Source organism: Pimephales promelas, chromosome 2 (genome assembly GCF_988280905.1).
Source record: "Pimephales promelas chromosome 2, fPimPro1.hap1.1, whole genome shotgun sequence".
Lineage (NCBI taxonomy): Eukaryota > Metazoa > Chordata > Actinopteri > Cypriniformes > Leuciscidae > Pimephales > Pimephales promelas.
In genome coordinates this window covers 3,025,952-3,046,907 of record NC_142770.1, presented here as the reverse complement: position 1 = coordinate 3,046,907, position 20,956 = coordinate 3,025,952, and the positions used below count along the sequence as shown (strand labels likewise).

Here is a 20,956-nt window from a genome sequence, read left to right as displayed (position 1 = left end):
ATAATGTAAAGTTCTTGAAAATTCTTCTTTACTTAGTAGATAAGGTGACTGGTATTTGTTATGAGGGTGATTAATGCACTTTTCATCTGAGCACACATGGAGCCATGTGCTGAAACAGCCACAAAATGGACCCTAAAGGTAAGTCATGTGACCACTTTTTTTTTTACACTTTTATTGATTGGTATTTGAGTTCTTCTCCCCTGAGATTTGGGTGTCTCGTTTTATTCAAAATAAACTAAAATAAACTATGTTGGCTGAATGAAACACTGTACCACAGTGGGTTAAATTAAAAGCATGTTGAGTCTTTTAATTGTAGTTTTTTAAACTTTTGTTGCTTATTACTGTAGTTAGTGCGTCTGCCGCTCTAATTTACATTAAATCCATCTTTAACAATGCCATTATTGTTTGTTCGTCACACCCCGTCGCCACTATCTCTTGACGCCTATGCTTGAGAGGACCACCCACTGACTAGTTTTTAAGTTTAATCTAGCTAATTATAATGACTATGGGGCTGATAACCCTCAGTAGGTGTTGCGTATAAGGGGAGGGACACTTTTCGTCCAAGTTCCCGCTGTCTGGCGTTTGACCAATGATAAACCAGCATATTAAGACGGACAAGTAAAGTAGCCAATGAGAGCGGTGACTCTCTCAGCGCGACCCTGTGTTTCTGCAGGAGATTTATTTTTCTACTGCTGCTGAATTGCGTTTGCGGCGAGTGTTTATGAGAATGGATGCAACATTAAAGATTAAGGAAGAGTTTGGAGACGGTATCAAGGAGGAATATGATGATACAGTTGAAAATGGGAAATCGTCCGGTAATGAAAACAAACTTGAGACGATTGAATTGGAGGATTCTTCTACCGAAAGTGACGCTTCCAGCGTGGATTCCAAAGAAGAGTTGCAGGATGACCTGGATCTCGTGTTGGACCAGTAAGTTTACACGCTTTTTATATAGATTTTATAATCGATTTTTTTTGGAAGTTTTCAAATAATTTGATTCGAGTTAAATAATATGGCTTGAGGGGCATGGTTTATATGAACATTTAATTCTTTAACAGTGTTGGGAGTAACGCATTACAGTAATACATGTACTTGCATGTATTACATGTACAAGTACTTACATGTACAGTTTGCTGTAACGCAGTAGTGTAAGGCATTACTAATCAATTTTCAGTAATATTTTACTCGTTACATGTTCAGTGAGGCTTGTATTACAGTTGTATTATTGTCTGCTTTTACTTCTTAAAGGCAATAGACTATGTGAAAGTTTTAAAGCAGTCTTTTAGTGCCAGTTCAGAGCGGTCTTGTCTGTAACATTGTTTTTTCCTCATAAATGCGAACACGAAAACTAAAATAAAATGAATATTTTAAGTTCTATGGAGACTGGAGAGCCAACCCTTCCTCATCCGATTTGCGCAGTGTAATTAACAGAATTACAAAAAATATATTTTGCCTCCTTTTTTGTCACGCATGAATGTGTGTCTTTTCCCTAATATTAAAACATAAAACATAGACTGATATTTGTCTAATGTCTGGAGTCCTTTAAGCAAGTAGCCTATTTTCAATACATGTATTTTCTGAGAATTTTTATTTCAAGTTTTGTCATGTCCATAATACTGGACTTCCCCAATTTTAAATAATTTATCCTCAACTAGTTTTGTGGTGTAGGTCCACGTATTTTATAATGTTAACTTCAAATAATACTAATAGCCTAATTTAAAGATAAGGCAGCATTGGATCTGGACGGTAAGGAGAATAACGCTGGAGTTGGAAGAGGTGTGTCGCGATTCTGTAGGTTCGTGGATCTGAGTCGTGTGGCGAATCGCGATTTCGGTTTCATATTGCATATCGTTACAGCCCAAAAGTTAAGTTCTACTTAGTTATTTTGGTGAAAGTAACTCAAAAGTAATACATGAGTAATGTAACGCATTACAATTCTGGGACAGTAATATTGTAAGGTAAGGTAATGAATTACTTTTAAATAACAGTAACAAGTAATACCTAATGTATTACAGTTTGGAAGTAACTTGCACAACTCTGTTCTTTAATGACCACCTCCTATGTTTCAATTTTTACAACAACAGTTATGGACGAGATATGTCTAAATTAGTGAAAGGAAATTAAAAATAAATACAATTGAAAGAAATGTATTTTTAGTTTTTATTAAATCACTTAATGTAGTGACTAGGGATTATGCATTTTTTTATTGCATACATACCCAGATAGCACAAGCCTATTTGATCTTATTTTTACATCTGGAATATGTATTTTTAAGAGTGTTTGCTCATCTGCAATACGCCTATAGGACGTTTCCTGTCAGATATCAAATAGACGTTTAAAAGATGTCAGTTTAACATGCTTTCTAAATCATTACATCTTGAAGACATCTAAGCGTCTATTTGAAATCTGACAGGAAACGTCCTATAGACATATTGCAGATGAGCAAACACTTAAAAATACGTCTTCGAGAGGTAAACATCTCATCAAATAGACTTGTGCTATCTGGGTAGAGTATAAAATTTATGTTGTTAATGTTGAAGCTTAAATGTACATGTTTTACATTTGTACTCAATCATTTTCAGTATTAAAAACGTATGCCTGTCACTATATTACAGCTCTTTATTTTGTATATCTTTAGGTAATTTTAGTAGATGGCTCACGGTGGCATACTGAAATATGATCATTTAAACACGAATGTAGTTAATGTTAAAGACTTTTTTTTAGCAATAAAGGTTTAAAGATTAATACAAAAAGTTTCATTTTATTTTATTAAATTTATTTTATTTATTATTCAACAGGTTTTCAGATGATGATGATGGTTATGATGATGGTGATGATGCTGACTGGAATCCAGAAGTCACTCCACGAAAGAAGAGGAGAACCAGTCTGTCTTCAATCTCACCATCACCAGCAAAGTCTAGCAGAACTGATTCCCCTTCTTCTGTACAAAGTAAGAAAGGGAAGGGTAGGAAAAGCAGTGTGAGTCGGTCTCTACCTTTTTCCATCTCAGAAGACAAGTGGAAAAGTGTAGATGAGCCTGATATTGAGCCGACTCAGCCACACTTCAGACCTAGACTAACACCCGGCGTACAGCTGGTCTCCAATGCATCATGCAGTCCTCTGCAGTATTTTGAGTTATTCTTTTCCAAATCTGTCATACGGACAATTCTAGAAAACTCAAATGCATACGGGGCCATGCGTCATAAAGAAAAGAAGCCATGGCAGGACATTTCAGTAAAAGACTTCAAGACATATCTGGCAATGGTGATTTACATGGGTTTGCTGAAGTGCTTCTCACTGAAGGATTATTGGAAGAGGTCCGACATCTACAGTCTTCCATATCCTGCAAAAATCATGTCTGGTAGAACATTTTTTCGCATGTGTGCGGCTCTCCATGTTAGTGACCCCAAACTGGATGCAGAGAATGACGCAAAGAAAGGAACGCCTGAATATGACCGCCTGTGTAGGATCAAACCGCTGTACCAGGACATTAGGGACGCATGCAGATCCTCTTTTCATCCCTTTCAGAACATCTCCATTGATGAAAGAATGGTGGCCTCAAAAGCTAGACATGGTCTCAAACAGTATATGAAAAACAAACCTACAAAATGGGGGTACAAACTCTTCGTACTGGCAGATTCCCTCTGTGGCTACACATGGGACTTCTTCATTTATGAGGGAAAAATGAATGTAGAGCAGAGCAAAGGCATTAGTTATGATGCTGTCATTAGCTTGGCAAATGAAAGGTTGTTGGGTGCTGGCTACAAGCTGTTTGTTGACAACTTTTACACCAGTCCCAAGCTCTTCAGAGACTTGCTCGCTAAGAAGATCTGGGCTTGTGGCACTGTTCGAGCGAACCGCATTGGCCACTCAAAGAAACAGGCTCCTCGTGGCAATATCCGCTGGTTTCGAGAAGACAACCTGCTATTTGTTGAGTGGAAGGACAAGAGGGATGTGCTGATGTGCTCCACCTTTCACAAAGCCTTTAATGGAGACACCATAAAGAGGAATGTGAAAGGAGCCGATGGAGTTTGGGCCATTCAAGATTTCTCCGTTCCAGCCGCAGTGTTGGACTACAACAAGTTAGTAGACTTTAATCAGTGGTAATTATGTCTTTTAAATTACATGTCTTTTAATACATTTTACTGTCATTCCAGGCACATGGGAGGAGTGGATCTGTCTGATGCGCTTATTGGATATTACACAGTTCTGCATAAAACAAGGAAGTGGTATCGGTCCTTTTTCTACCACTTTGTGGACATCGCTGTTGTAAATGCCTTCATTTTGCACCAGCAGATGGCCAAGATGAAGAACCAGAAGCCTTTGACCCAGAAGGCCTTCCGGGAGGCTCTCGTTAGAGAGCTTGCGGAAACGGGCCCTGAATATACCCCTAACCGAATGCCACTGGCTTGTTCTTCTGACTCCCACCTGCCCAAGCACATCAGTGGACACAGCACATTTGGAAGGCGAACGTGCAAAATGTGCAAAATCCACAAAACTCCAGTCATGTGTGAAACTTGTCAGGTGGCTTTGTGCTTTGTTCCGAATCGCGACTGTTACCGTGAATGGCATAAACCTAGGCCCTCTGATGAGTCTGACACAGAGTAAGACTTAAAGTGCAGGTCCTTTGTAGACAAGTCCAGGGGGACCCATGTCCAAACTGCCAACCTAAACGAATCATTATCAAACTCTGGAAATAGAAAGAAATGCAACATGAAACTAGCAAGCCGTTGACAATGACCAATGGCATTTGAGGCTTGTATATTCTGATAAACTCGGAAGATCATTGAAAAGAACATTAAACTTGTAGTAGTAGGTGTAGTAAGTAGATGTAATTGGAAATTTACACTTTCTTTTTCTGTTTTATTCTGTTGCTCTGGAACTATTTTTAGGGTTTTTGCACAGTCCGTCTGATGTTTTACCTTTGCAGAATTGTGCCATTTACTACCAATCCAGATTTATTGACACAGTTTTCTTCGTTCATTATGGTGCTGCAAAATCAGGATTAGAATGTATTTGCGCCTCCAATTTACCATTGTGGTTCTCCTGTCCTAAACACTGTTAGCTCACTTGCGTTTTTTAATTGTATAAAAATGTGTTCTCATGGAAATGCTGTTGGTACCGTTACCTGCTGTATTCTGATCTATTTACCTGAAGTGATTAAAGGAGTAGTTCACTTTAAAAAAAAAATTGCTGATAATTTACTCACCCCCATGTCATCCAAGATGTCCAAGTCTTTCTTTCTTCAGTCGAAAAGAAATTAAGGTTTTTGATGAAAACATTCCAGGATTTTCTCCACCTGCCCTCACAAGACCCTCCATCTCTCCACCTAACCTAATGAGACCCTCCATCACTCCATCTGCCCTTATGAGTCCCTCCATTTCTTTTCCTGGCCTTATGAGACCATCCATGTCTCCATCTGCCCTTACAAGTACTTGAATGCTGGGAGTAAGAAAACAAAAATATAGCGGTAGCAGTGAGGAAAACGTAACTGAGCAGTGATCGAAGCAGGAGCTTGGTTCGCATTGCCGGTAGTAAGTCAGACTTCTTCCCGGTGCGTGTTGGACTCCGGCTGCCCTGTCCTTTGTCGCTGGTTCTGTTAATAATTTTTATGGACAGAATTTCTATTCGCAGCCAGAGGCCGGAGGGTGTCAGGTTTGGGGATCACACGATTTCGTCTCTGCTTTTTGCGGATGATGTTGTCGTGTTGGCCCCTTCACACCAGGACCTTCGGCATGCACTGAGATGGTTTGCAGCTGAGTGTGAAGCGGCTGGGATGCACCTCCAAATCCGAGGCCATGGTCCTCAGTTGGAAAAGGGTGGCTTGCCCACTTCAGGTTGGTGGAGAGATCCTTCCTCAAGTGGAGGAGTTTAAGTATCTTGGGGTTTTGTTCACGAGTGAGGGAAGAATGGAACGGGAGATTGACAGACGGATCGGTGCAGCTTCTGCAGCAATCTGTTGTGGTGAAGAAGGAGCTGAGCCATAAGACAAAACTCTCGATTTACCAGTCAATCTACGTTCCTATTCTCACCTATGGTCATGAGCTTTGGGTCATGACCGAAAGGACAAGATCCCAAATACAGGCGGCCGAATGACCTTTCTCCGCAGGGTGGCTGGGCGATCCCTAAGAGATAGGGTGAGAAGCTTGGTCACTCGGGAGGAGCTCAGAGATGAGCCGCTGCTCCTCCACATAGAGAGGGACCAGCTGAGGTGGTTGGGCATCTGTTCCGGATGCCTCCTGGAGGCCTCTCCGGGAGGTGTTTCGGGCACGTCCCACTGGGAGGAGACCCCGGGGAAGACCTAGGACACGCTGGAGAGACTATGTCTCCCGGCTGACCTGGGAACACCTCTGTGCTCCCCCGGAAGAGCTGGAGGAAGTGTCTAGGGAGAGGGAAGTCTGGACATCTCTGCTTAGACTGCTGCCCCCGCGACCTGGCCCCGGATAAGCAGAAGAAGATGGATGGATGTATTTCTATGCGAGCAAAACCATGCTATTCTTCCCTCCAGCAGTCGTCTAGCAAACTAAGATATGTTGAGTGTTCCACCAACTGGTAAGACATTTGACCTGCTTTGTTGCCCGTATAAATTAATTGAAAACTGTGATAGATGTTTTGCTCTCCTTATTGTTTTGACATACGGATATTTGAATCTCATTGTCAAAACAATCTTACTTATGTATGGTTTTAAATGCTTTAAAATATCTTATTAACATTTAGCCATCAAATGTGCCTCTGGTGTCTGATGCTATTGCATTTTGTTTAATTTTGATTAAAAAAAAATTACACCTGAAATACTTATTTACTTTTTTTAGAAAGAAATTTGGTAATTTTGCATTTAATAACTGTTGCCATTTTGTGTTTATGTATATTATGCCGACAAAACCATGCTATTCTTTCCTCAAAGACTAGTTTAGTTCAAGTCATGTCAAGCGCTCCATTACTGCTTTTTGTTTGCTTTATTTGAATGGTTTGCTCTCCACATTGTCATAGATATTTGAGTGCAATTGTTAAAACATTGCAATGTTGAATGTTATACATCATCATATTAACATTTAACTGGTTAACCCTCAGGTGCGCAGTGTGGTATCAATGAGGAAAAATGTGTGTGGTGTTTTTCATGCCTAAAATGTAACCGTAACAATATCAATAAACATTTTCATAAATTTTTAATACTTTTTTTTTTTTCAAAAAAGTTTGTTGCTTCAAGGCAACATTTTTCCACAACGGACAATTTGAAACATGTGACATTTTCATGTAGAAAAAAAATATAACTATATTATCATATAATCAAGTTATCATATCAATCTTGTCTATCTTCATCTCTGCTCTCACCCTCATCAACTGGAAGCTGTTTTATTCCTTTTTTTAAAGTGCTTTAGAAAATGTGCAGATCATAATGTGCATGTATTGAATGTGAATTGCTATTCTTAAGTGCATTACAAAATCATGCAAAAATACAAATATATTTAGATAATTCTAACTCCTTTCCTTGCAAAGGTGTGCCTGCACTTTTCATCTGAGCAAACATGGAGCCATGTGCTGAAACAGCCACAAAATGGACCCTAAAGGTAAGTCATGTGACCACTTTTTTTTTTTTTTTTACACTTTCATTGATTAGTATTCGAGTTCTTCTCCCCTGAGATTTGGGTGTCTCGTTTTATTAAAAATAAAATAAAATAGACTAGCTGAAGGAAACACAGTACCACAGTGGGTTAAATTAAAAGCATGTTGAGTCTTTTAGTTGTAGTTTTTTTCTCTTTAAAAAACTATTCTTGCTTATTGCTGTAGTGCGTCTGCCGCTCTAATTTAAATTAAATCCATCTTTAACAATGCCATTATTGTTTGTTCGTTGCATCCCGTCGCTACTATCTCTTGACGCCTATGCTTGAGAGGACCACCCACTGACTAGTTTTTAAGTTTAATCTAGCTAATTATAATGACTATGGGGCTATAACCCTCATACAGTAGGTGTTGCGAATAAGGGGTGGGACACTTTTCGACCAAGTTCCCGCTGTCTGGCGTTTGACCAATGATAAACCAGCATATTAAGACGGACAAGTAAAGTAGCCAATGAGAGCGCGGTGACTCTCTCAGCGCGACCGTGTGTTTCTGCAGGAGATTTATTTTTCTGCTGCCGAATTGCGGTTTGCGGCGAGTGTTTATGAGAATGGATGGAACGTTAAACTCTGAGGAAGAGTTTGGAGACGGTATCAAGGAGGAATATGACGATACAGTTGATAATGGGGAATCGTCCGGTAATGAAAACAGACTTGACGAGACGATTGAATTGGAGGATTCTTCTGCCGAAAGTGACGCTTCCAGCGTGGATTCCAAAGGAGATTTGCTCGATAACCTGGATCTCGTGTTGGACCAGTAAGTAGTTTACACACTTTTTAAATTGAAGCTTTTTATATCCATTTTATAATCGAATTTTTGGAAGTTATCAAATAATTTGATTCGAGTTAAATAAAATGGCTTGAGGGGCAGATTATATGAACATTTAACTTTTTAATGACCACCGCCTATGTTTCAGTTTTTCCAAAACAGTGATGGACGTGATATGTCTGAATTAGTGAAAGGAAAAAGGAAAAAAGAAAACACAATTGAAATAAATGTATTTTTAATTTGTATTAAATCACTTTATGTAGCCTATTGACTCGACATTATGCGACCCTCAGACTGCAGTGCATTTTTTCTATTGCATACAAGAGTATGACATTTATGTTGTTAATGTTGAACCTTAAAGGTACATGTTTTACATTTGTACTCAAAGATACTCATTTTCAGTATTAAAACGTATGTCTGTAACTATATTACAGCTCTTTATTTTGTATTTCTTTTGGTAATTTTAATAGATGCCTCACTGTGACATACTGGAATATGGTAAATTAAACACGAATGTAGTTAATGTTAAAGACCTTTTTAGCAATATAAGTTTAAAGATAAATACAGAAAGTTTCATTTTATTTTATTAAATTTATTTTATTTATTATTCAAAAGATTTTCAGATGATGATGATGGTTATGATGATGGTGATGATGCTGACTGGAATCCAGAAGTCACTCCACGAAAGAAGAAGAGAACCAGTCTGTCTTCAATCTCACCATCACCAGCAAAGTCTAGCAGAACTGCTTCCCCTTCTTCTGTACAAAGTAAGAAAGGGAAGGGTAGGAAAAGCAGTGTGAGTCGGTCTCTACCTTTTTCCATCTCAGAAGACAAGTGGAAAAGTGTAGATGAGCCTGATATTGAGCCGACTCAGCCAATCTTCAGACCTAGACTAACACCCGGCGTACAGCTGGTCTCCAATGCATCATGCAGTCCTCTGCAGTATTTTGAGTTATTCTTTTCCAAATCTGTCATACGGACAATTCTAGAAAACTCAAATGCATACGGGGCCATGCGTCATAAAGAAAAGAAGCCATGGCAGGACATTTCAGTAAAAGACTTCAAGACATATCTGGCAATGGTGATTTACATGGGTTTGCTGAAGTGCTTCTCACTGACGGATTATTGGAGGAGGTCAGACATCTACAGTCTTCCATATCCTGCAAAAATCATGTCTGGTAGAACATTTCTTCGCATGTGTGCGGCTCTCCATCTTAGTGACCACAAACTAGATGCAGAGAATGACGCAAAGAAGGGAACGCCTGAATATGACCGCCTGTGTAGGATCAAACCGCTGTACCAGGACATTAGGGACGCATGCAGATCCTCTTTTCATCCCTTTCAGAACATCTCCATTGATGAAAGAATGGTGGCCTCAAAAGCTAGACATGGTCTCAAACAGTATATGAAAAACAAACCTACAAAATGGGGGTACAAACTCTTCGTAATGGCAGATTCCCTCTGTGGCTACACATGGGACTTCTTCATTTATGAGGGAAAAATGAATGTAGAGCAGAGCAAAGGCATTAGTTACGATTCGGTCATTAGCTTGGCAGACACAAGGTTGTTGGGTTCTGGCTACAAGCTGTTTGTTGACAACTTTTACACCAGTCCCAAGCTCTTCAGAGACTTGCTCGCTAAGAGGATCTGGGCTTGTGGCACTGTTCGAGCGAACCGCATTGGCCACTCAAAGAAACTGGCTCCTCGTGGCAATATCCGCTGGTTTCGAGAAGACAACCTGCTGTTTGTTGAGTGGAAGGACAAGAGGGATGTGCTGATGTGCTCCACCTTTCACAAAGCCTTTAATGGAGACACCATAAAGAGGAATGTGAAAGGAGCCAATGGAGTTTGGGCCATTCAGGATTTACCCGTTCCAGCCGCAGTGTTGGACTACAACAAGTTAGTAGACTTTAATCAGTGGTAATTATGCCAAATAAATTACATATCTTTAAATATTTTTTACTTTCATTCCAGGCACATGGGAGGAGTGGATCTGTCTGATGCGCTTATTGGATATTACACAGTTCTACATAAAACAAAGAAGTGGTATCGGTCCTTTTTCTACCACTTTGTGGACATCGCTGTTGTAAATGCCTTCATTTTGCATCAGCAGATTGCCAAGATGAAGAACCAGAAGCCTTTGACCCAGAAGGCCTTCCGGGAGGTTCTCGTTAGAGAGCTTGCGGGAACGGGCCCTGATTATGCCCCTGAGCGAATGCCACCGGCTTGTACTTCTGACTCCCACCTGCCCAAGTACATCAGAGGACACAGCACATTTGGAAGGCGGAAGTGCAAAATGTGTGTCCACAAAACTCCAGTCTTGTGTGAAACTTGTCAGGTCCATTTGTGCTTTGTTCCGAATCGCGACTGTTACCGTGAATGGCATAAACCTAGGCCCTCTGATGAGTCTGACACAGAGTAAGACTTAAAGAGCAGTCCATTTGTAGACAAGTCCAGGTCACACTATATATTAACTGGCTTTAAAGGAGAACTCCGGCGAACAATGAACCTTTGGTCTAATAAAACATCGGTACCTAGTCAATCGTTATCTGATATTTGTTTTCATGATAATCGAATGTAAAGAGTTTTATCTCTAAAAACTGTTTAGCGTTTAATGCTAGTAATGGGGGCATTGACTAAGTAAAAAGAAATCGCTACTTTATACCACTAACAAGGCTCAAAATAGCCCCACACTAACACAGAAACATACTGAGGCTCCATACATGCAAAACGAAGCATTGGGAACTTTGTAAGTGTACAGACCATTTAATAAGAAGAAACTTTATGAAGACAGTTCACTTCGTGTATACAGACAGGAGCCATCTTAAAAAATAGTCTCGATAAGTCGATCCCCGAACGCGGTTCATACAGTTCAGATGTTCGCTGAACTTCATACAGCTCAGATCACTCAGCACGTCGTTCGGGGATCGACTTATCAAGACTATTTTTTAAGATGGCTCCTGTCTGTATACGCGAAGTGAACTGTCTTCATAAAGTATCTTCTTATTAAATGGTCTGTACACTTACAAAGTTCTCAATGCTTCGTTTTGCATGTATGGAGCCTCATTATGTTACTGCGTTAGTGTGCGGCTATTTTGAGCCTTATTAGTGGTATAAACTAGCGATTTCTTTTACTTAGTCAATGCCCCCAGTACTAGCATTATACGCTAAACAGTTTTTAGAGATAAAACTCTTTACAATCGAGTATCATGAAAACAAATCTCAGAGAACGGTTGACTATGTACCGATGTTTTATTAGACCAAAGGTTCATTGTTCGCCGGAGTTCTCCTTTAAGTATGTATAATTATGTAATTACAGCTGTAATTCATTTATGCAATTACCTTATCCCACCATTATACCTCCCCATACCACCACACCTGTCCCTAACCTCACCCGTTTTACATCTCAATTGCAGCAAAAGTGTTTTACAATACAACATGAACACAATAATGTCAGACTGATCTGATGAAATGGCGTATGTATGACACGCCAATTCGTATTTCCATTTTTGGCGTGCTATCAACACGCATTATCGCTCTTCGACCTACCCCAACCCCGTCCCTAAAACTACCCATCACTGGGGTTAATAACGTTTATGAGTTTTCCCCTACCGTCCTAGAAAAAAAAATATCGCTCCCCAGATATAGATCTACATTTTGCTTAGTTTCACTCAGACATTTAACGGCGTAGACATACATGCGCAATAACTCGGACATTTAACGGCGTAGACATTCACGCGGATTGCTCAAATAAGTTTAGATAACACGCCACTTGACTTGAAAGTGGCATTTATGTTTACGCAAAAGTCATGATGCCATGTTGATAATGTACATAATACTTAAAGCCACTTAATATAAAGTGGGACCCATGTCCAAACTGCCAATCTAAAACAAATCATTATCAAACTCTGGAAATAGAAAGAAATGCAACATGAAACTAGCAAGCCGTTGACAATGACCAATGGCATTTGAGGCTTGTATATTCTGATAAACTCGGAAGATCATTGAAAAGAACATTAAACTTGTAGTAGTAGGTGTAGTAAGTAGATGTAATTGGAAATTTACACTTTCTTTTTCTGTTTTATTCTGTTGCTCTGGAACTATTTTTTTAGGTTTTTGCACAGTCCGTCTGATGTTTTACCTTTACAGAATTGTGCCATTTACTACCAATCCAGATTTATTGTCACAGTTTTCTTTGTTCATTATGGTGCTGCAAAATCAGGATTAGAATGTATTTGCGCCTCCGGTCAACCATTGTGGTTCTCCTGTCCTAAACACTGTTAGCTCACTTGCGTTTTTTATATGTATCAAAATGTGTTCTCATGGAAAAGCTATTGGTACCGTTACCTGCTGTATTCTGATCTATTTGACCTGAAGTGATTAAAGGAGTGGTTCACTTTAAAAAAAAAAAAAACTTTTGCTGATAATTTACTCGCCCCCATGTCATCCAAGATGTCCATGTCTTTCTTTCTTCAGTCGAAATGAAATGAAGGTTTTTGATGAAAACATTCCAGGATTTTCTCCATATAATGGACTTCATTGGGAACCAAACGGTTCAAGGTCCAAAAGACAGTTTCAGTGCAGCTTCAAAGGGCTTTAAACGACTCCAGACGATGAATAAGGGTCCATTGAAGTGGACCCAATGAAGTCCATTATATGGAGAAAATCCTGTAATGTTTTCATCAAAAACCTTCATTTCTTTGAACTGAACTGAAGAAAGAAAACTGAAGAAAGAAAGATGTGGACATCTTGGATGACATGGGGGTGAGTAAATTATCGGCAAAAATTTTTTTTTTGTTTTTTTTTAAGTGAACACCTTTAATATTAGTATTACAACTGTAGACATTCAAAATACATTATATATCCTTGTGTGTAATATTGTAAAGTAGTTTAGTTTGAGTGATCTGTACTGTTTGTTAGTAGTTGAATGTCATTAAACACATTTATCATTAAGTGCCCTTTCAGAATCACTTTTTGGAAATGTAATTAGGTTAGTTTGTTGAATAATGTTGTTACAAAGTCAGAAATGATCTTAAAAGATCATTAAAATAAGCCTTTTTTAAATTACTGAATTTGTTAAAGGTGGAACAGCTATAAAATATTTTTTTACAAGTATATAATTGTGCTGGAATAATACATCTTTGGACTTTGTTCACAGGTATCAGCACTATGTCTTTCATCATTGGCTTAAATTTTGTAATCGCTGTGACCCAAATAAGTTATTTTTATTATTAGATACAACGTACAAATGTATAGCCTATTCTAAATATTATTTTTTCCATAGTTGAGAGAGTTTCCTACTAGTTTAGAGGCATAGGTTTTGCTTGTCTCCTGTAGGCATGTTCATTCAAAAAAGTCCTGACATGAATCAAAAACATGCCTTCGGGACATAAAAAAATAATTGCGCTTTATTTCAAAATATCCAATCAGGACGGCTAATACCGGTGACGTCCAGGCAAGGTATACCTGTTGTTTAATCTGGAGGCAGCTGGCCAATAATATGATGATAAAATAATGATAGACAAGAACAACAGCGAATAGAAGAGCGACCTCGGTGGTTAACGGGTTAATTTCATTCTGCAATAAATCACCGCTTGATGTGTTTGCTACACTTGCTGGAGAGATTTGCCTTATCTATCTGCGACTTTGACTTAGCACTGCATTTAGAGATGGATGCATGCAATAAGGAGAAGGTTGACAGTGTTCTGGACAGCTCGGAGGAATGTGTTAACAGCGATGAAGAACAAGACGAGACAGAGGAATGGGAATCTTCATCTGATAAAGAAAGTGTCGCTTCTTGCGTGGACTCTGCTGTAGAGGAGATCTCCCTCGATTGTTTAGAGACCGTTCTGGACGAGTAAGTTCATGTATATTTTCACACAAGTTCGTCATTGTTATTCGAAACTAACCTCTGCTTTTGCATGTCAACATCACAAATGTTTCAATGAATGAATGAAAAGTTCATTGCGCCGATTTATTTTAATGTAGGCTACATTGTTGTCTTGCGTGCAACATGTTCCCCAAACTGAAACAGATTTATTTACCCAATATTAACAGTTATTCATATAATTTTAAAAGCACCATAAATTAAATTGGCTTAGCTTGACGGTGTGTTTTTGAAAGTGGACTCCACACGCTTTTTCCCCAGTTAATTTTAGTTGTGACAAGGTCTCTTGCCACTTTAACTTATCTTTTGTAACACTGTCCATTTTTAAATAGTAATATGATACTGAAATTGTAGGCAATTTATGTGTTTTTGAATATTATTTTTTATTTTTACGCACCATTACACAGTTAAAGCCTCGACTCGCATAAATTAATATTTTTAATTTCTGCGTCTGTTTTGGGTGAAGGAAGGTGGGTTTTTTTTTATGTGCCCTTCGGTCACGTTTTGAAACGGTGTCAATTTCATACAGTAGATTTGCACACACCTGTTTAAACATGTTTTAAACTGTGTGAATGTTTGTTGTGTGGACGTGTTGTTTTTACCGCATCATGGAGTTAGAAAAAAGAAAAGAAAAGAAAAGCGCGTTTGTGTGGTCCGAGACACCGTGCTTTGTTGGTTTCTTCCTATCCCTGGTGCTAGCTAGACCCTCAACAACACGTATCAATAGACCTTATTCACAGCTCCATCTTTGATTTCCAACAGAAATGAAGCGAGGCTGTGAGGGTTACTCCATTTCAAGGGAAGTCTGTTCATAGGAGCCCATTATTTGGAATCCAGGCAGCTATTTCGGGGATCCACCAAGACCTAGCCCTATTTGAATGGGGGATCCAGAAATCATAAAAACTGCTTGCCGAACTCAAAATCAAATAACAAATGTCAAACCAGCAACAAAATCTGACATGTTCTGTCCCATAAATGTTGTTTCTTATGCTCAAATAGCGTGAAAAAGTTTATTTTTCGGGCTAGACTAAGCCATTGCGCAATGCGCATAGCTACATCTCAGGTTTCTATGGGAACCAGAGCTTCTAACGGCAGCTGCAGTGACGCCACGACTTTAACGATCGGCGATTGGACCTTTTACTTTGAAGGCGGAATGTATTCCGCCATTTTGTGTATTGTAGTTTCTCCCGTTCATAAATAATCAACGCATTCTCATCCCAAGGCGTCATATACAACACTTTTGCCAAAGTGTAGACATCCAACGCACATTAGCGTTAATATAACACGCACAGAGTATGGGTAGGTTTAGGTGTGGGGTAGTGTTAGGGTTAGACCACTAGAAGACGCCTTCTGCCCCATATATATCTGGGTCTCATATTGACGCTAAAGGGTGCCATGTGCGTTGAATGTCTACGCTTTGGCAAAAGCGTCGTATATGAACGGGGTGAAATATTACCTAGATGGCAAACTGACATTGAATCAACGTGGAAACATGACATCGAAACAACGTTGATCTGACATTGTTTTGCTCATCGAATTAACGTTGAACCAACGTCAGATGCGTCATTCTTTCAAAACTAAAGGAAAATCAACTTGAAATCAACATTGTTTCAACGTTATGAAAGCAAACCAATTTTCGATTTTCATTTAGCTTTTAAGAATGCTGTGTCTGACGTTGGTTGAACGTTAATTCGATGAGCAAAATCAACGTTGTTTCAATGTCATGAGAGACGTCATTTCAACGTTGATTCAATGTCAGTTTGCTGTCTGGGTATTGTTCATTCTAGAAATTATTACAATAACACAGCATTCAGAAATGTAATGTAACTCATATTAAGTTGTAGAAAATAAAAAGATGAATTCAGCAATTCACTTTTTTGATTGTGTCACATTTGTTATTGCTTAGTGTAGTACGTTTGTAATGTTTTTGTTTTCTTGCATCATGCAACAGGTTTTCCGATTATGATGCCCCTGATGCTGACTGGAATCCAGAGGTCACTCCACGAAAGAAGAAGAGATCCAGTCTGTTTTGCATATCACCATCTCCAGCAAAGTCTTGCAAATCTGATTCCCCTTCTTCTGTACAAATTAAGAAAGGTAAAGATAGGAAAAACAGTGTGAGTCGATCCCTACCTTTTTCCTTAAGCATCTTAGAAGACAAGTGGAAAAGTGCGGATGAGCCTGATATTGAGCCGACTCAGCCACTTTTCAGACCTAGACTAACACCCGGCCCACAGCTGGTCTCCAATGCATCATGCAGTCCTCTGCAGTATTTTGAGTTATTCTTTTCCAAATCTGTCATGCGGACAATTCTAGCCAACTCAAATGCATACGGGGCCATGCGTCATGAAGGAACGAAGAAGCCATGGCAGGACATTTCAGTAAAAGATTTTAAGTCCTTCCTAGCACTGGTGATTTACATGGGTTTGCTCAAATGCTTTCAACTGACAGACTATTGGAGGAAGTCTCACATGTACAGTCTGCCGTACCCTGCGCAAATCATGTCAAGTAGGAAATTTATGTCCATCTCTAAAGCTCTCCATCTTAGTGATCCCAAACTGGATGCAGAGAATGACGCAAAGAAGGGAACGCCTGAATATGACCGCCTGTTTAGGATCAAACCGCTGTACCAGGACATTAGGGACGCATGCAGATCCACTTTTCATCCCTTTCAGAACATCTCCATTGATGAAAGAATGGTGGCCTCAAAGGCTAAAAATGGACTCAAACAGTATATGAAAAACAAACCTACAAAATGGGGATACAAACTCTTCGTACTGGCAGATTCCCTCTGTGGCTACACATGGGACTTCTTCATTTATGAGGGAAAAATGAACGCAGAGCTTAGCAAAGGCATTAGTTACGATTCTGTCATTAGCTTGGCAGACACAAGGTTGTTGGGTTCTGGCTACAAGCTGTTTGTTGACAACTTTTACACCAGTCCCAAGCTCTTCAGAGACTTGCTCGCTAAGAAGATCTGGGCTTGTGGCACTGTTCGAGCGAACCGCATTGGCCACTCAAAGAAACTGGCTCCTCGTGGCAATATCCGCTGGTTTCGGGAAGACAACCTGCTATTTGTTGAGTGGAAAGACAAGAGGGATGTGCTGATGTGCTCCACCTTTCACAAAGCCTTTAATGGAGACACCATAAAGAGGAATGTGAAAGGAGCCGATGGAGTTTGGGCCATTCAAGATTTCCCCGTTCCAGCCGCAGTGTTGGACTACAACAAGTTAGTAGACTTTAATCAGTGGTGTAAAGTTTGTGTGTGCCTTTTAAATGACAAATCTGATTCTTTTCATTCCAGGCACATGGGAGGAGTGGATCTGTCTGACGCACTTATTTCATTTTACACCGTTCTTCATAAAACAAGAAGATGGTATCGATCCTTTTTCTACCACTTTGTGGACATCGCTGTTGTAAACGCCTTCATTTTGCACCAGCAGATGGCCAAGATGAATAACCAGAAGCCTTTGACCCAGAAGGCCTTCAGGGAGGCTCTTGTTGCAGAGCTCGCAGGAACGGGCCCTCCATCTGCTCCTGCACAAATACGCCCGATTCCTTCGAATGACCCCCATCTGCCCAAGTACATCAGCGGGGACAGCAGTATTGGAAGGCGAAAATGCAAAATATGTACCTTTAAAACTCCAGTCATGTGTGTGACTTGTGACGTGCCATTGTGCTTCGTTCCCAAGCGCGAATGTTTCACTATCTGGCATGAACCAGGTAGTTGTAGCGAGACCGATGAAGAGTAAAGTTCTGGGATTTTGAGTGTAGTTTGGACAAGGGTCAGTATGTTAAGTTCAATTCACTTTCCAAAACTAATAGATGAGAACAAATTCAAACACAAGACTAAACAATACTCAGAAGTGTAGCATGAAAGTAACATAATAGTTTGAGTCAAGTGGGATGAGAGAGAAAAATTTGAGGATAGTCCTTCTAGTCGATCTTTCCACTGTATTACTTGCATCCGCAAACGTACCGCGCAACCGATAAAATGGGAACTGTTACTAAATTTTCTGGACTTAGACTTGAACCAGTGTAGTGACTCGGTTTACACCAGGAGTTAGGATGAGTTTTGGTTGAACGAATTACAAGAAGACAATGGAGACGTTTTACACCTGGGGCTCTATCTTGCATTCGGCGCAAATGACTTTATGCACCAACGCATGTATCATTCCCTTTTTGCACCCGCGCAAAACGGGTTTTTCCCTCCACAGACGCACATCGGTAAAATAGGGAATTAACTTGCGCTCCTTGGGCGGATCGGCGCAAAAAGAAGGCGTGTTTCCCTAGTGCTATTTTGCGGTTTCAGAAAATATCTCTTCTCTCCATATTTACATCAGTGGTAGCAGTTCAAACTAAAAATCACGTAATTTACGTCTCGGCGATGAATGGATGATGTACCAAGGAAAGCTAGCCTTCTCTGCCATGTGGCTTTTCTCAACACCCCTAATCGCTGAAAGTGAAATACTCGATGGTGATTGGCCAAGTCTCCGGCGATGGATTTGCCTTCTCTATCCCAGACTCATGTTGTACATATTCGGCACATTCGGGGAAGAGGCGTGTGTTGGTTAAACTTAAAGTGGTGAAATTACAAACACAATGTACACATTCTGAGACATAAAATGAATAACTAGGAATTTTATTAATATTAAATCATCCTCCTGACAAGCTGCCACTGCTTAATACCAGGTGTAAACAGGACCTAACTGTTACTTTACATGGTAATTTGCTAAAAACATGCAAATATTTGGTACTAAATGAAAAACAATACTACTTTTTGGTAAGCAGTAGGGATCAATATTTCTTCAAGTATTAGAAGAATCGCTAACAAACCACACCGTTTAATGAATGATTAAATTCTTGACGATTTTATTTGCTATTCTAATTTTCTTAATGTTTTAAAATAGAAGCAACATTTAACTCTTTTTTTTTTTTTAAATCATGCCATTTCTCAGTAACAGCGTTTTTTCACTTGTAACATTTCTGCTTCATTCACTCAACATTACAACTTTAATCTTTTAATTGTACTAGATTCTTATGCCATTAATAGATTTTTCTCAATCTTAGCTGTTGTAAATAGAGCTGACTAATCCTTAAATTTCATCGCTGTTTATTTGATAGTAAATTAAAGGTTAAGGCTGATTTATACTTCTGCGTCGGACCTACGCCGGAGCCTCTACGCTAAAGACTACGCGTTTGTTTTAATTCATACTTCTGCGTCGTTGTTTGCATTGACGCGCAATTACACATGCAGAGGGAGCATGTGAAAGCCGAGGAGCGGTTCTACCAGACCAATCACAGCGCTTGTGGTACGCGTTGAATTGACGTGTTGTTAAGGCCAATTTATACTTCTGCGTAGGGTGCGCGCAGTAGGTACGGTGTAGCATACGCACAGACGCGTCCCATATCGTGTACCCTTCGCTGCCCAGACAGCAAACTGACATTGAATCAACGCGGAAACGACGTCTCTCATGACATTGAAACAACGTTGATTTTGCTCATCGAATTAACGTTGAACCAACGTCAGACGCGTCATTCTTCAAAGCTAAATGAAAATCGAAAATTGGTTTGCTTTCATAACATTGAAACAACGCGTTGATTTCAAGTTGATTTTCCGTTAGTTTTGAAAGAATGACGCTGGTTCAACGTTAATTCGATGAGCAAAACAATGTCAGATCAACGTTGTTTTGATGTCATATTTCCACGTTGATTCAATGTCAGTTTGCTATCTGGGTGTAGCCTGACGCGCACCTCCTCAAAAATGTAACTACACGTCGCGACGATGCGGACCGCAAGATCGGTGATTGGTCGGCTTGGTAGCATCGTATTTCCTCCTACGCATTTCCGCACGTACCTTTTCACGCATTTCCACACGTACCATCTCCTCCGACGTCTTCTCTCATTTCTGCCTTTCAGTTTTAGTAATTTCACTAAAATAAACTGTTTTTCCACCTCAATAAGCTCCAACTCCAAAATGATCCGCTCTCTTTCAGTCGCTATTGCTTGCAGTAACCTAGCCGCGAGGAATCTAAACACAGTGGAACATTAAAACCCTCCGCCGCCAACTAGCATTTCGGAGCAGTACTGCAGAGCAACCAAGACCTGAACGCAGAAGTATAACCGCTCACAACGGCGTAGCCTACGTGCATAGCCAACGCCGTACACTACGGCGTAACCTCGACGCAGAAGTATAAATTGGCCTTTACATTTTTGGAGAGGTGCACGTCAGGGTACGCCGAAGGGTACGCGCGCTACACACAGCATACGGCGTAGATACGGTGTGAGTTCGACGCAGAAGTATAAATTGGGCTTTATGAAGACTATAGCCTAGAATTAATGGGGTTTTTTTTTAAGAAAGGGAGGTTATGGAAAGTTGGTGACAATTCAGAAGAGTTTGTCAACAGAATTGATATAGAAACAAAGATATTCCTCAATGGACTTGATCCCCTCCTAGGTCGGTGAGTTGATACGCATTTTTACCAACCTTTTTTAGTACATAGAGAGACCAAACACCAGGCCTGCAGTTCCCTGACGTTTTTTCAATTCCTGTTTTCAAAATCAGGACAACTGTAGCACATTAACATGCACATGTGATCATATGTCCGGATGGAAAGATGCAGCAATGCCATTTTTTATGAAAGACTTTAAGCCTGTCCTGTCCCTGGTGATGAACTATTGGAG

At 39.9% G+C, this 20,956-nt stretch overlaps 3 protein-coding genes across 3 annotated transcripts; all 3 read left to right on the top strand.

Annotated features, from left to right (window-relative positions):
- Positions 1–340: 340 nt before the first annotated feature.
- On the top strand, positions 341–5,132 carry LOC120486422 (piggyBac transposable element-derived protein 4). The gene is made up of 3 exons (XM_039682445.2): positions 341–930; positions 2,799–4,082; positions 4,158–5,132. The coding sequence occupies exons 1-3, from the start codon at positions 722–724 to the stop codon at positions 4,606–4,608; spliced, it is 1,944 nt and encodes a 647-aa protein (XP_039538379.2). The 5' UTR covers positions 341–721; the 3' UTR covers positions 4,609–5,132.
- A 2,715-nt stretch (positions 5,133–7,847) lies between these two features.
- LOC120486423 (piggyBac transposable element-derived protein 4) lies at positions 7,848–10,931 on the top strand. The gene is made up of 3 exons (XM_039682446.2): positions 7,848–8,373; positions 9,001–10,284; positions 10,360–10,931. Exons 1-3 carry the CDS (start codon positions 8,162–8,164, stop codon positions 10,805–10,807), a joined length of 1,944 nt encoding a protein of 647 aa, XP_039538380.2. The 5' UTR covers positions 7,848–8,161; the 3' UTR covers positions 10,808–10,931.
- A 2,981-nt stretch (positions 10,932–13,912) lies between these two features.
- Positions 13,913–20,625, top strand: LOC120486275 (piggyBac transposable element-derived protein 4). Its single transcript, XM_039682207.2, has 3 exons — positions 13,913–14,242; positions 16,224–17,501; positions 17,577–20,625. Exons 1-3 carry the CDS (start codon positions 13,983–13,985, stop codon positions 18,022–18,024), a joined length of 1,986 nt encoding a protein of 661 aa, XP_039538141.2. The 5' UTR covers positions 13,913–13,982; the 3' UTR covers positions 18,025–20,625.
- Positions 20,626–20,956: the final 331 nt, after the last annotated feature.

Coding starts and splice junctions, on each gene's coding strand:
- LOC120486275 (XM_039682207.2), top strand. CDS start 13,983: ATGTGTTTGCTACACTTGCTGGAGAGATTTGCCTTATCTATCTGCGAC. Junction 14,243..16,223: donor TTAGAGACCGTTCTGGACGA/GTAAGTTCATGT, acceptor ATCATGCAACAG/GTTTTCCGATTATGATGCCC. Junction 17,502..17,576: donor GCAGTGTTGGACTACAACAA/GTTAGTAGACTT, acceptor TTTTCATTCCAG/GCACATGGGAGGAGTGGATC.
- LOC120486423 (XM_039682446.2), top strand. CDS start 8,162: ATGAGAATGGATGGAACGTTAAACTCTGAGGAAGAGTTTGGAGACGGT. Junction 8,374..9,000: donor CTGGATCTCGTGTTGGACCA/GTAAGTAGTTTA, acceptor ATTATTCAAAAG/ATTTTCAGATGATGATGATG. Junction 10,285..10,359: donor GCAGTGTTGGACTACAACAA/GTTAGTAGACTT, acceptor CTTTCATTCCAG/GCACATGGGAGGAGTGGATC.
- LOC120486422 (XM_039682445.2), top strand. CDS start 722: ATGAGAATGGATGCAACATTAAAGATTAAGGAAGAGTTTGGAGACGGT. Junction 931..2,798: donor CTGGATCTCGTGTTGGACCA/GTAAGTTTACAC, acceptor ATTATTCAACAG/GTTTTCAGATGATGATGATG. Junction 4,083..4,157: donor GCAGTGTTGGACTACAACAA/GTTAGTAGACTT, acceptor CTGTCATTCCAG/GCACATGGGAGGAGTGGATC.